The sequence below is a fragment of the Callorhinus ursinus genome, unplaced genomic scaffold (genome assembly GCF_003265705.2).
Source record: "Callorhinus ursinus isolate GAN/ISIS: 27379988/994484 unplaced genomic scaffold, GSC_fseal_2.0 scaffold2, whole genome shotgun sequence".
Lineage (NCBI taxonomy): Eukaryota > Metazoa > Chordata > Mammalia > Carnivora > Otariidae > Callorhinus > Callorhinus ursinus.
This window is the reverse complement of record NW_027397064.1, coordinates 88,351,085-88,366,674: the sequence shown is the minus strand read 5'-3', so window position 1 is coordinate 88,366,674 and position 15,590 is coordinate 88,351,085. Positions and strand designations below refer to the sequence as shown.

Here is a 15,590-nt window from a genome sequence, read left to right as displayed (position 1 = left end):
GTGGACATCCTTGTCTTCTTGTTCCTGACCATAGGGGAAAGGCTCTCTGTTTTTCCCCCAATGAGGGTGATATTAGCTGTGGGGTTTTCCTATATGGTCATTGTATGTTGAAGTCTGTTCCCTCTAAACCTAATTTGTTAAGGGTTTTTTTTTTTATCATGAATGGATGTTATACTTTGTCAAATGCCTTTTCTGCACCTATTGAAATGATCATATGGTTCTTATCCTTTCTTTTATTAATGTGATCTGTCATGTTGATTGATTTATGAATACCGAATCACCCTTGCAGCCGAGGAATAAATCCTACTTGATGTGGTGAATTATTTTTTTAGTGTATTGTTGGATTCAGTTTGCTAATATTTTGTTGAGGATTTTTGCATCTTTGTTCATCAAGGATATTGGCCTATAGTTCTCCTTTTTAGTGGTGTCTTTTTCTGGTTTTGGTATCAGGGTAATGCTGGCCTTCCAGAATGAATTCGGAAGTTTTCCTTCCTTTTCTGTTTTTTAGAATAGTTTGAGAAGAATAGGTATTAACTCTTCTTTAAATGTTTGGTAGAGTTTGCCTGTGAAGCCATCTGATCCTGGACTTTAGTTTGTTAGGAGTTTTTTGATTACTGATTCAATTTCTTTGCTGGTTATCAGTCTGTTCAAATTTTCTATTTCTTCCTGTTTTAGTTTTGGCAATTTATATGTTTCTAGGAATTTATCCATTTTTTCTAGGTTGTCCAATTTGTTGGGCATATAATTTTTCATAATATTCTCTTACAACTGTATTTCTGTGATATTGGTTGTTATTTCTCCTCTCTTTGTGATCTTATTTATTTGGGTCATTTCTCTTTTTTGATAAGTCTGGCTAGAGGTTTATCAATTGTATTAATTTTCCCCAACTCCTGCATTCATTGATCTGTTCTATTGGGTTTTTTGTTGTTGTTTTTTGTTTGTTTTAGTTTCTGTATCATTTATTTCTGTTGTAATCTTTATTATTTCCTTCCTTCTGGCTTTAGGCTTTGTTATCCTGTATCTAGCTCCTTTAGGTGAAAAGTTAGCTTGAGATTTTTCTTCCTTCTTGAGGTAGGCCTGTATATTGCTATATACTTCCATCTTAGGATTGCTTTTGCTGCATCCCAAAGGTTTTAGACCATACTGTTTTTACTTTCATTTGTTTCCATGTATTTTTTTTTTAATTTCTTCTTTGATTTCTTGTTTGATCCATCATTGTTTAATAGCATGTTGTTTAACATCCTGTGTTTGTGGTCTTTCCAGATTTTTTTCTTGTGGTTGACTTGCAGTTTAATAGCATTGTGGTCAAAAAAGGTGCATCGTATGATTTTAGTTTTCTTGCATTTGCCTCTTTATTGGCTAATTTATGATTATTCAATTGTATCTTGTTGGATTGTCCCCTTTATTATTATATAGTGTCCGTCTTTGTCTCTTGTTACAGTCTTTGTTTTAAAGTCTAGTTTGTCTGGGGCACCTGGGTGGCTCAGTTGGTTAAGCGACTGCCTTTGGCTTGGGTCATGATCCTGGAGTCCCGGGATCGAGTCCCACATCGGACTCCCTGCTCAGTGGGGAGTCTGCTTCTCCCTCTGACCCTCTTCCCTCTCATGCTCTCTGTCTCTCATTCTCCCTCTCGCAAATAAAATCTTTAAAAAAAATAAAAAAGTCTAGTTTGTCTGATGTAAGTATCACTACTTTGGCTTTCTATTGACATTCATTTGCATGTTAATTTTCTCCATCCCCTCACTTTCAGTCTGCAGGTATCTTTAGATCTAAAATGAATCTCTTATAGGCAGCATATGTGGGTCTTGTTTTTTTATCCATTCTGACACTGTGTCTTTTGATTAGAGTATTTAGTCCATTTACATTCAGAGTAATTATTGATAGCTATGTATTTATTGCCATTTTATTACTTGTTTTGTTATTGTTTCTGGAGATTTTCTCTGATCCTTTCTTGTCTTTGTTACTTTTGGACTGTCTTACAAAGAGTACCCTTTAATATTTCTTACAAGGGTTGGTTTAGTGGTCAAGAATTGCTTTAGTTTTTGTTTTTCTAAGAAACCCTTTATCTCTCCTTCTATTCTGAATGAAGCCTTGCTGGATAGAGTATTTGTGGCTGCAGATTTTTCCCATTCAGCACTTTGAATATATCATGCCACCCTCTTCTGGCTTGCCAAAATTTCTGTTGATAATCTCCAGCTAGCCTTAGGGGTCTTCCTTTGTAAGTTAAGGACTTCTTTTGTCTTGCTGCTTTTAAGACTTTTTTTTTAATTACTATATTTTGCAAATTTAATTATAATATGTCTTGGTGTGGGCCTGCTTTAGTTGATTTTGATGGGCGTTCTCTATGCCTCCTGGATCTGCAGGTCTGTTTCCTTCTCCAGATTAAGGAAATTTTTATCTGTTATTTCTTCAAGTAAATTTTCTGCCCCCTTTGCTCCCTCTTCTTCTGAACTCTTAGAATAGGAATGTTACACATATGATGGAGTCACTGAGTTTCCTAAGTCTGTTCTTATGCATAATTCTTTCTCCTTAGTCAGTTTCATTATTTTCCATTATTTTGTCTTCTGGTTCACTGATCTGTTCCTCTGCTTCTTCCATGCTGTTCATTGCATCAAGCCTGTTTCTGATCCTGTTTATTATATTCTTCATCTCTGATTGATTCTTTTTTAATTCTTTATCTCTGTGGTAGGGGTCTCACTGATTTCTTCCATTCTTTTCTCAAGTCCAGTGAGTATCCTTATGATCATTGCTTCTATTCATTAGGCATTTTACTTACATCTGTTTCACTTTGATCTCTGGCCATGGCCTTATCTTGTTCTTTCATTTTGGATAATTTTCTCTGTCTTCTCATTTTGTCTAAGTCTGGGCCTGCTTCTCTGTGTTAGAAAAGCCAGTTATGTCTCCTGTTCCTGAAAGTAATGGCCTAATGAAGAAGAGGTTATGTAGTGCCCAGGGCCTGGCACTTCCAGGGAGTGTTTCCAGTGTGTTCCGCATGCACTGTTGTGTTCTGGCTACTCTGTCCTTTAGGCCAGTTGTCCACAAGACTCTCCTTGCCTGAGGGAGGCAGTATTTCATCCCTGGATGTGAATATGGTGAGTTTTAATTAGGTGTGCTCTGGACTGCTTGTGAAATGAGACCTGACACCACTTCATCCAGAACTGAGGCACTACAGAACTATGGACAGGGTTTGTGCTAGTTTTCTGGAGGAATGGCCTGCTATGCTGGGACTGATGGAATCTTGACTGAGAAGGGTGGTCCTGCTAGAGTGCAAGGGAGTGGGGCTTGATGTTAACAATTAAGGCAAGCAGTGTCAGTGCAGTGCTGGCTCTGTATTTATGCTGAGGGGTGGGCGAGTTAACTGGCACTGGCTAGCTCCTTTGTTCTAGGAGAGGTGTCACTGTGAATGCTGCCTCTCAGGGATGCCCTCAGAGAAGAGCAAATAATCTTACCCTTATGTGTCCCAGACATTCTTCAGATAGCTGTTTCCACACAGCCTGCCCCTGGTTTCTTTATCTGCCTTCTGTCCAGGAGCAGGGCATTACCCTCTGAACTCTATCCCAGCCAAGCCCACAGATCTTTAAAACTCTAGGCTTTAAGCCCCACTTGTTGGAAGATGTCATGAAATTCAGGTCCTCTCATTTTCAAGCCAGTATTTTTGGGGAAACATTCCCCTTTGCATTCCCCTGTATGCTCCTCTCTCTCTCACCCTTCTCCATGACCGCAGCTACCTCCCCTCCACAGCACCCACAATCCATTCTCCCCTAAACCAGGTCTCCACACTTCCTACCTTTATCAGTGTGGTCTCTTCTCTCCCTTTAGCTGTGGAGTTTGTTCTGTCAGTCTTCCAGTCTATTTCTGGGGTATTTAGGATGATTTGATAGTTATCTAACTGTGTTCATAGGACAAGAAGAGCCTAGAGTCCTCCTACTCTGTTGCCATATTCCTCCTCTCAAGCTGGAATCTATTAATTTCTTATAACTGCACATGAACCCAGAACTATCTCAGTAAAAATTTAAATTAAAAATGACATTTGCAGTAGCATCAGAAATATTAAATATATAGGCATATATCTGGCAAAAGATGTCAAAAGACTGAACTGATAATTATAATATATTGATAAGTGAAATTTCCAGGTACTACCTAAATATAAATGGAAAGAGAAATATTGTTCATGGGCTAGTAGTCTCAATATTAAAATTTCAATTCTTAAAATTCACTAGTAGAGGGGTGCCTGGGTGGCTCAGTCATTAAGCATCTGCCTTCGGCTCAGGTCATGATCCCAGGGTTCTGGGATCTCCCTCTCCCACTCCTCCTGCTTGTATTCCCTCTCTGTGTCTCACTCTGCCAAATAAATAAAATGAAAAAATAAATAAAATTCACCAGTAGAACCAGCATGTCCTTAGCAGGTTTTGTTTTGTTTTGTTTTGTTTTGACAAGTGGATATAAAATTTACATGCAAGTGCAAGAACCTAGAACAGTCAGATAACTGAAAAAGAAGATCAAAGTAGAGAGCTAAAACTGCATGGTAACAAGACTTAGTAAAAAGCTTCAGGATTTAAGGGGCACCTGGGTGGCTCAGTCGGTTAAGCGTCTGCCTTCAGCTTAGGTCATGATCCTGGGGTCCTGGGTTCAAGTCCCGCATTGGGCTCCCTGCTCAGCGGGGAGCCTGCTTCTCCCTTTCCCTCTGCTGCTCCCCCTGCTTGTGCTCTCTCCCTCTCTCTCTCTCTTAAATAAATTAAAATCTTCTTAGAAAATAAATAAAAATAAATTAAGCTTCAGGATTTAAGAAGTGTTGTATTGGTTACAAGATAGACAACTTACTGGAACAGAATGGAAAGTACAGATATAGACTGTCACACTGATACCTAATTTTTGATAAAGGTGAAAAGACAGTTCAGTAAAGAAGGGATTGGATACCTATATACCTGAAAAAAAATGAACTTTTTATATGAACTTCAAGCCAAATACAAAAAGTAATGCAAAATGGATTATGAATCTAAAATTTAAAACTTTGAGAAAAAACATAGGATAAAGTCTTCACAATCTTGTTTTAGGCAAAGACTTCTTAGCTATGACACCAAAAAACATAATACATAAAAGAAAAATTGATAAATTAGGTAAGAAAAATTTAAGAACTTCAGAAAACACAGTGAGAATGAAAAGACTAGCCACAAACTAGGAGAAAATACTTTGCAAAGCATATATCCAGTGAGCAGCTTTTATTCAGAACATAGCTACTCAATGGCTTTATTTTTTTTTTTTTATAATTTACTTATTTATTTTAGAGAGAGAGCACACAAGCAGGGGGAGGGTCAGAGGGGGAAGGAGAGGATCTCAAGCAGACACCTGAGCGTGGAGCCTGACGTAGAGCCTGATCTCATGACCCTGAGTTCGTGATATGAGCCGAAATCAAGAGTTGGCTGCTTAATTGACTGAGCCACCCAGGCACTCCTGCTAAGGGACTTTTGTATTCAAACTATATAAAGAACTGTCAAAACTCAATTACAAGAAAACAATATTATTTCTTTTTTTTTTTAAAGAAATATGTATTTACTTTTTTTAAAGATTTTATTTATTAGAGAGTACATGAGCAGGGGGGAGGGGTAGAAGGAGAAGCAGACTCCCTGCTGAGCAGGGAGTCTGGTGCAGGACTCGATCCCAGGATCCTGGGATTATGACCTGAGCCAGAGGCAGATGCTTAACTGACTGAGCCACCCAGCCACCTAACAATGTTATTTCTAAAAATAGAGAAAATATTTGAATAAACACTTTCTGAACTAATGTCAGTTAATATATCAAAAGATGCTCAACATCATTAGTTACTAGGGGAAGGTAAATTAAAGCCATATGAGACGTTTCTACACATGTATTGTAATAGCTGAGCTTACAAAGACCATATTAAGTATGGTCAAGGATGTATAAGAATTAGGACTCTCATACACTGCTGAAGGAAATGTAAAATGTTACAACCACTTGGAAAGATTGGTAGCTTCTTAAAAAGTTTCACACTTGTGATCTAGGGAGTCTACTTTTTTTATCCAGGAGAAAAGAAAGCATATTCCCATACAGTGACTTGGATGTGAATAGAAGCTTTATTTGTAATAGCTAAAAACTGGAAACACCCAAGTGTTTTTCAGCAGATGAATTCAGAAGCAAATGTGGTATGTCTATACGCAATGGGATATTTTTTAGCAATAAAAAGCACTGAACTGTTGATAAAATGGCAAAGACATGCATAATCTCAAAATACGTATGCTGAGTAGAAGAAGCCAGTCAGAAATGAGTACAAATTATATGATTCCATTTGTAGAAGACTCCAGAAAATGCAGACTACAGCAGGAGAGAGCCTATCAGAAGTGTAGCCTGGAGTGGGGTAAGGGGAGGAATTCAAAGAGGTTGGAAGAAACTTTTGGGGATGATGAATATGTTCAATGTCATGTTTTAATGATGGTTATATGGTATAAACTTATCAAAGTATAAACTAAATATGTGCAGTTGGCTATATATCAGTTATACTTCAATAAAGCTGCTGAAGTTGTCATAATAACTAAGGTGGTTATCAATGATTTTTTCGGCTTTATAATTCATTCTTCAAGACTGAGCAGTCGCAACATAGAGTGTACTGGCTGGTACACTTTGGCGTTTTGAGAAAAATTCACTCTAGTATTGAACAAGAAGCGTTTTTTTTTTTTTAAAGAAAACCCTGTTTTTAAAATTGACAGTATGTATTTCGCACACATTGAAATTTCCTAAAGCAAATTAGTCTTTCTCTTGAATTGATTTCATTTGTATTTTCTTAATACTAGGTTAAAATAACTTTAAGACTTTTTTTTATTCTCAGTCATAGGGACACCTGGGTGGCTCAGTCAGTTAAGCATCTGCCTTCAGCTCAGGTCATGATCCCAGGGTCCTAGGATCAAGCCCCACATCTGGCTCCCTGCTCGGCAGAGAGTCTTCCTCTGCTCCCCTCCCCCCGCTCCTGCTCTAGCGCGCGCGCGCTCTCTCTATCTCTCTCTCTCAAAAATAAATAAATAAAAATCATCTTTTAAAAAAAATAAAAGACTTTTATTCTCAGTTCAAAGTATAATGTGCTTTAACTTTATTTTCTAAGTTACAGATATCAAGTATTTTCTAAATTACAAATACCAAGTATTTAAAACTTGGTAGTTTGAGTAAATGTTTAATTGTTATGTTTTCCTTTTGGATAGTATGCACTGGAACGGCTGAAGGTCATGTGTGAAGAAGCTTTGTGTAGTAACCTCTCAGTAGAAAATGTTGCTGATACCCTTGTCCTTGCAGATTTGCACAGTGCAGAACAGCTGAAAGCACAAGCCATAGACTTTATTAATAGGTAAGCTATGCCTGTATTTCAGTGGGCATGACACCTTCAACATTTTTACGCTGGACTTTTTTTTAAGTGTGTTTAAATCTTCAATGCAGGTGCAGTGTACTTCGACAGCTTGGGTGTAAAGATGGGAAAAACTGGAACAGCAAGTAAGATGACATCAGTTTCTGACTTAAAGTTGATCTGCATACATGAAATTAAGTGTTTGCATAGTCTTTTGCTCATCTGCAATAAGTATGAATCCAGATATTAGTTATATGAAGCAAACTGCCAGTTATTTTAAAAAATAATAATTTGACTTAGTGGATTCTTGAGGCTGTGCTCCCTTGTGGATCAGCTTCTAATGTGAACTGGGATCTACATTTTAATTTCTTAAGCACATATGCTCATAGTATATAGCTGAGTCCAGGTATTTCAATGGCTATTGGAGAGCTTTTCAGAAAGCATTTCTAAAAATGTGGGAAATACTCATTTTATCCTCTGAGGAGTGTTCCCTCCATATTTGCCTAGAAAATATTTACATTTGAATGTTCACCCACTGCTTCTGGGTTAGCCAAGTCCCTTGAATCATATGGTATTTTAGAGTAGCTGTTTAATATTCCCAAATCGTTCAATTTGTTCTTTCCTTTCCCTGGTAAAACTGTAAGAGGTGTGGTAGTTGTTCCATGTTTCTAAACCTGGGCCTTCTGGATATGAACTACTAGAACTTATATTCCCTTCTTATGTTTTCTTCTCTCATTTTTAGAGTGATTTGTCTACTTTTTGTAATTTTTCAGAGTCAAAAAAGGTGAAGACTAGATAGTTTGAAGAATTTGCACCTGCTTTTGATTAGTTTTTACCTGTAAACCCTTTGATTCCATTTTCACGTATTACCAAAAGTTGATATAAGTGAAAAAAAGAGTTAGAGACTATGAGTGTTGACCTAATTACTTCCCATTGTTTTCATCTTTGACTACTTTTAAGTTATTGGTTGTTTTCTATATTGGTTAGTGTGTGATAATACATTATCATCATGGCATTTGATCCTAAAAAAATCCTTTTGATTCTAAAATATAATTTATTAGCAGTAAATGATAATTTTGTGATCCTTTGTTCTTAGCCACTTTCAAGTTCTAGTTTTATTCTGTTAAGAAAATATTTTACATTGTACAACTTTTTTCACTGTAAAAAAAAATGCCAGTTTATTTCACATCCTCTGGAGAAGCTGTTGTATATACAGATCTTCAGTAGATATTTGTTGAATTAAATGAAAATATCAGATATATTAAGAGGTATCTATTTAATTCTGAACAATTAGTTAAGTTATAAACATAATGACATAGAGGAAATATGATGTCAGGCAAATTGAAAAAAGTTATTAGCTACTGTTTAATTCCACAAACATTTACCTAGCATCTGTTGTGTCTCAAGCACCATGCTAAGGAGTTGCATATAAAAACGATTAGGAAAAATCCTTCTCTTGAGAAATTTATCTGATGATAAAAGCTAAGTACATGAATATATTATTATAATGTAGTAAGTAATATAATAAAGGAAGATATGTATAGGGCACTGGATAAAGGCTGGATGGTTTAGGGATGGCTTCCTGGAGATGACATCTGAGCCTTTAAACACGAATAAGAATTAGCAAAACTAAGAAGGAATAACAGGCATTGTGAACAGAAAGAATAGCTCAATCCAAAGTATAGAAGCATGAAGCAGTAGGTGATCATTCATTTGACAGATACTTATATTTATTACCCAGTGAATACCCTAGGCACTGTACTTATACAAAGAATATAGTAGTGAACATGACAAATGTTCCCCCTGCCTTCATGCAGTTTAGCAGGAGGCAAATAGGAATTAGACAAGTAATTGAAATAAAGTGTAACAATAGATAATGTATAGCATACCCATCCAAGCATATAGCAAAAAGAACCTTACCTAAACTAGGGAAAGAAAGCCTTTTTGAGGAATTACTGAATAAACACCTGAAATATTAGTAGGAGTTACCCTGGTAAAGAAGAGGAAGTGTGAAAGTCTATCCCACAAAAAGGGAATCAATTGTGCAAAGTTTGGGTGATAAAAAAGAACAATATAGAGTCAGAGTGAGGTTATGAGAAGAAGCTAGAGAAAGCAGGCAGAGATCAGATCCTAGAAGGCCATGTAAATAACATTGAGACTTTCAGACATTATTCAAAGAGAAATGGGCATACAGTGAAAGGTTTTAACCTAGTGTAGGACATGATCAGGTTTTCATTTTTAGCCATCTCTCTGCTTGCAGGGTAGAGGATCAGTTGTGGGGAGCTTGCGGTGGTGGTGGTAGTTGAGCGAGGTCAACTACACGTAGACACCTTGGAACATTATTGGAGTAGTTCAGGCAAGAGATGAAGGTTGAAATTAGACTTGAGTGGTAGTAGTTGGGGCTAGAGAGAAATGGAAAGATACAGTATTTTCAAAGGACAGTCTATAATATTTGGATATTATTTGAATGGTGGATAAGTACAAGGGAGAAAAGAAACAAGGATAACTGGATTTGTTATTCAGTATTTACTCTGCGTGCTCAGTTGATGTACAGTGAGCAGTTCTGGTTCAGTGTGAGGTGCCCCGAGCATATAAGCACAAGGTGCACAGGTAGAGGAAGTAGGAAAACTTGTTTCTCTGTCTAAAGAACATGGATACAGGCAGTGGGGAACAGTAGAAGAGGATGCAGTGTAAACCTGTTTGTGTTATTAAAGCAGCTCATGGAAGCCGGTTTGAAAGGAGCAAGATAGGAAACTGGAAAACAAATTAGGAGACTGTTGTGATAATCCAAATGTGAGATGATGTGAACCTTGACTGGGGATTTGAAATATCCTTGGGAATTAAAATAGGGCTTTTGATGATTCATTGGAAAGGACAAGGTCTAGGATGACTCAGGTTTTTGACTTGAATCACTGGGGATGGTGGTAACGTTAGCTGATTGGAAATGAGGGAAGAAGAATTTGGGGCGTGGAGAGAGACCTGTTGAGTTCTTACCTGACAATTCTGAGTTTGTAGGTCCTGAGTCCCTTCCAAATAAAGAGAAAAAGTGGTTGGGAGTGTACCTTGTGGGGAGGCCTAGGATTTAGCAAATCAGTCGTTATCATCATTGAATATGATAGTTAAAATTGTGAAGAGTGGGTACGATAGGATGAATAATGAACCTTAAGGGAGAAGAGCAGAGGGCCAAAGTTGGAACTCTAGAGAAAACCTGTGTGTAACGGCCAGGGAAAAGAGCTCTTGAAAGAGCTGGTACAGAAATGGTAACAGTGGGAGTTAGGACTATGGAGAAAAGTGTAAGATACTTCCAGAGTATAGACTTCCAGAATTTAATAGTTTCAGTTGCAACAGAAAATACCAGTAAGGTAAAGATGGTATTTTCATGAATTCATGGGGTTAGATGACATAGAGAAGTAAAGTGTTTTTAAAACATTTTGAAATTTGTAAGTTTTTTTTAAGTGTTTTGAGAAGTACTCTTTAATAAACATAACTTTATTTTTCCAGCCAAGCCGCGGACATAATGGAAACATCAGGGTGGAAGTCCATGATTCAGTCTCACCCTCATTTAGTTGCAGAAGCCTTCCGAGCACTAGCATCTGCACAGTGTCCACAGTTTGGCATTCCACGCAAACGGCTAAAACAGTCCTGAAATCTTCCATGAACTGTAGAAAAATGGAATTGACTTTTACTCCTCCAGGTCCAGAAGGATTCTAATATACAAACCATAAGCAAGAGTTGTTTCTGTTGTCTTGTCCACAGAACAGAAGCTGAAAAAGCATATTGCTTGCATTTCAGGTGGATAATTTATGGTTTATTCTTCAGCTTTAAATTAGACTGATTATACTCTAATTCACTTCAAGGCCTTAAATTATCTTCAATGACTTCTCTTGTTCATATAATACTTTAATTTTTTTATTGTGCCTTGTCATTTTGACTAAGGCTATGCAGGATTGCACTAGCTCCATAATGCAGTAATATTGATAACTGAAGATATTAAGTTTGAAAAGGATCTTCCATTAGTTTGAGAAAAAAGCAAAATGAATTTTGTAGGGTTTGTCCTATGCTGTCTCAAAGTTTAAAACTAGGTTCTTCTTAAAAGCACTTGTATTGGAGATTACTGATAATGTCTCCAGTCTAAGTTTTATAAATATAGGAGAACCTGCTTACCTTCAAGGTAAGTTACGGCAATACACTGCTTCAATTCTAATTTATTTTTCATTTCAGGGGGCAAATATGCAATGAGTTGGCCCAAATTTTTAGTAAAATTTATGATGTTTGTCTGTGTGTTGACTGTCCAACAAACTAAGAGAAGCATAACAAACCTTTGCTTGTGTTTTTTGTGGGTTTATTCAAGTTTACAATGATTGAGGACTGATTGAGGTTAAGATTTCAATAAAAAGAAAGCATGTTTTGTGCTGAATTAATTTTTTTTAATTTATAGTGACCTACATTTATATGAAGAATTCTGTCCATGTTGAAAGTAAGGATGACCAAATGTAAATTTAACAAGTGGGCCAATTAAGAAAGATATATATGCACTTTTAATGTGTAACTTTTGTATGCTAAATGGTACATATTTTTTTTGTTTTGAAGGTATTAATAAGGTATAATTAATTGTGTCTTAACTTTTGAAAGGATTTTTTAAGACCGATGGAGGCAATTGGGATGTTTGTGATAATAGATAAGAAAGATATCCTTGAATATAGTTAAATTGGTTTGAATTTCAGATATTTATTATTGAATTTATTCCTGTCTTATCACACTTTGGAGAAGGCAACTGAACAATAAACAAATCGTGGATACTCTACTCTCCTTCTGAAAACAGTGAACTTACATTATTTGCAGACTAGAGGAGAGAACCTTTAGAAATATGTCAGGCCACACGCTGAAACCTTTATTCCCCCCCTAGCTTTCTCCTTTCTGTTTCAGTTACTGTACTAACATTGTGGATGATACTGAAATTCTGCATAATGTGAACAGGATAAACAATTTATAAACTGTTTTTCATGGGCCAGTTCTTTATTATAAATGAATTTAGCTTTAAACACATACACGTGTTCAGTGTTTGGATAGCTGTGTTCACAGTGGAGGTCTGTTCTGGTGCATTGTCCCAGAGAAGTAGGAGCGATCAGTGGTAAGTCACTGCATCTGATTTCCTGTAATAGTGACAGTATACTTCTTAGGCAAGATTTATACTTGACCACAAGGGAAAAAGTGTCACTGGAAAAAAACACATATACCTATATATATTTGCATATATACTTTATTCTCCAGATTAAAATTTGTATGATGTGTTTATTTAATTTTTGAATTTAGGACAAAAGGAGAAAAATGAAGCCTGAGATTTTATTTTTGTTATCTCTTTGTTAGGTATTAACTGAAGCAATCCTAATATATAAAGAGTGATTCATATTTACATTAAACAAACATTCTCGACTAAGCATTTGTTATCCACAACAAACTGTAGTTTGAAAAGATCATATTTTCAGATATCTTCATTTCTTTCTGTGTAGTTTAATTGGAATCTTTCTTATGTTAACTTAAATTTGAAATTGGAAAAATCCCTTGGGATAGAAGGATTCTTACATGTTGTTGGACTCCATCCTGTGTAAAAATACTGTAGGGAGCAGAACCTCACTTCCTTAACCAGATTGAGTCCATTAAATTTACAATGTACAAATTTAATACACACACATACATATATACGTTAAGATTTTAATGTTTTGCCAGGGTTTTAAAATTCCTCAGACAGTAGAATGTTGTTTTCAAAAAAAGTACTGGTGTATCCATTTATATCAAATGCACACAGGCTCATTGTGAATTAATTCACTGCTTGCATCTTCATTTCTAACGATGGTGACTTCAGTAATAACACCTATATAATGAACACTGCAGCTTGCTCCTACCTACTTACTTTCGTGTTTATTGCAGATCTTAAGGGTTTTATTATAAAGTTATTTTTTGGTTTGTTTTTGTTTTAAGTTTGGTAGCACATTTTGTACCAAAAACGTCAAACACTGTGCTGTGAGAATATCCACGTTTGTAGAAATGTCCACTTTGCAGATAATATAATGCCTACCATTATACTAACAGAATCGTATCATAGTTGATTTATTTTTTTTTTTATTTATTACGTGGGAATTTTGTTTTTTGTTTGTTTTGTTTGGTTTGGTATTGTGGGTTCTTGAGGCAATGAAAAAAAAACTCAGTGTATTCTGCGTGAGTGCTCTAATAGCCTTTTTATTTTTTCATTTTGAAACTACACACATTGTTTTCAGTAGGCACAGTCTCTGTCCTGAGCAGTTTTGCCTTTTATCAGTCTGCTCTTGTTTCCCTTTTGTCACCTAAACAGAGCTTTTCCTTAGAAAAGTAGTGACTGGTTTTAAATGTTACATGTTATTGAAGTAACCATTGGAGATCTGTTCATTAGCCTGAGATACAGAAACACTGTATTTGTGCCTTTTTTGTTTTTAAATTTTAACATATATTGGTATTTAGAGCACAAATATGAAGGTGCCATAATGTTATGGCTTGCCATTGTTACCTCCTTGAATACTCGTGTGTCATTGTCTTGAAATAGTAATTGGAGAACCATGCATGTATTATGTCATTTTGGGTGTGTGTGTGTGTGTGTGTGTGTGTGTGTGTGTGTGTGTGTACGTACGTACGTACATACTTGTGTTTGCTTGGACTTGTGTGTGGTATGTTCAGAAGAGTGAATTTCTGAAAATAGGACTCAGTTAAATGTTGAAAATTCAGGTTAGTTGAAATATTTCATTAAATATGCTTTATTTTGGGGGACAGTTGATAGGAAATTATAATTTTCAAAAATGTGACCATTTACTGCATGATGAAATGTGAAAACAGTGCCTTTTTAGGACATCAGTTTTAAAGTTAAGTTTTAAAATATTCTCACAGATCTCTTAAAAACTTATCATGAACATTATTAGCTTATTTTTAAACTAGACCTAAGTTAAAATTTAAATTGCCAAAAGCATAATTACTGATTTATTTACCCACTTAAGTTTTGTGCATAAATGTAAAACCTAAGTAAAATTTTTTATGAAAATGGTGGATCATATATGCTACCCAGTGTTACTAAATTAGAACACTAGAGACTTCAGCAAATTGTTTTGTTAAAATCCAACTAAACAAGCTTTCCTCGTAACAAGGTATTTGAAAGGTGAATTATTCTGACTTGGACATTCTTGCTCTTTGATGGATAAAATAAAAATACTCCATGTATTCTTGCAAAAGGAGGTGGGTGGGTGGGTTTTACTATTTTCAGATTATAAAGACAGCACTTTCAGCACATAGAGTATTTTGCAAACCTCTTTTATACAGATTATGAGCTCTATTTAAGTGTTCATGGAATGATGTCAATTTTAGGTCTAGTTGAACAAATATTGAGTGCCTACCATATGCAAGACTTCCTCTTCACTAGGAATGAAATCACCACACCGTGTCTTCTGTTTGCAGTATGTGGACTTTATGTTTAAAAAGAAATTCTTATATTTAAATCTTTTTCTGTTTGTTAGAGTTTATCGTTGTATACTGTAACCCAGTTAATTTCACATCCGGTTTTTTTAGAATGAAGATATAACTTAAATGAGTCCCATTTTTGAAAATAAAATTCTGCTAAAATTATTTAAAAATTAAATCTGGGGGAACGTGATTTTCAAGATTCAAATGTGTAAAGACTTATATTGAACTTTTCAGCCTCATTTTTAATCAGCTGATGTTAATGATGAGATACATACTTTTGTATCTTGTTGCTGAAAATATTTTTTGCATTTCAACACGTTGAGTTAAAATAAAGTTGTTACTACTTATTCAGAATTAATTGGTTTATTTTGTGTTTATTTGAAAATACGAATTTTTTCATTTTCAGATTGCTATGATGCTTTGCAAAAGAGCCATGTGTTTGATGTGGTAACTTTAAATTATGCATAGTAGTTGTCTTTCCTACATAGGAAAGCTAGTATTTTTTGGAACCTACTGAAGACTTACTCCTTAACTGTGATATATACCTATGTTTGCTTTAACATATGCATTATCAGGTATTGAAAGATTTATGCTAATGTCCTGTAGCTTTAATGTAGTACATAAAGATCATCTTTCCCTGGTCCTCCTGTCCCTTCTTAATTTTAACTGACAACTTAATTATTTGCTGCCATCAAAAAGGGCAGAATTGGGGCAATGCACTCGTGGCCTCGTTTAGCAACAGTAACACAATTAGTGCATA

At 35.7% G+C, this 15,590-nt stretch overlaps 1 protein-coding gene across 2 annotated transcripts in view; it reads left to right on the top strand.

The window, feature by feature from the left end:
- The window catches only part of SPOPL (speckle type BTB/POZ protein like), a 61,732-nt gene extending 46,548 nt beyond the window's left edge, over nucleotides 1-15,184 (top strand). For both annotated transcript variants that reach the window (XM_073884467.1, XM_025856634.2), the window contains 3 exons: nucleotides 7,209-7,351; nucleotides 7,441-7,494; nucleotides 10,850-15,184. In XM_073884467.1, coding sequence (XP_073740568.1) covers nucleotides 7,209-7,351; nucleotides 7,441-7,494; nucleotides 10,850-10,994 — 342 coding nt within the window. In that variant the 3' untranslated portion in view covers nucleotides 10,995-15,184. The remainder of the gene's footprint in view (nucleotides 1-7,208; nucleotides 7,352-7,440; nucleotides 7,495-10,849) is intronic.
- Nucleotides 15,185-15,590: the final 406 nt, after the last annotated feature.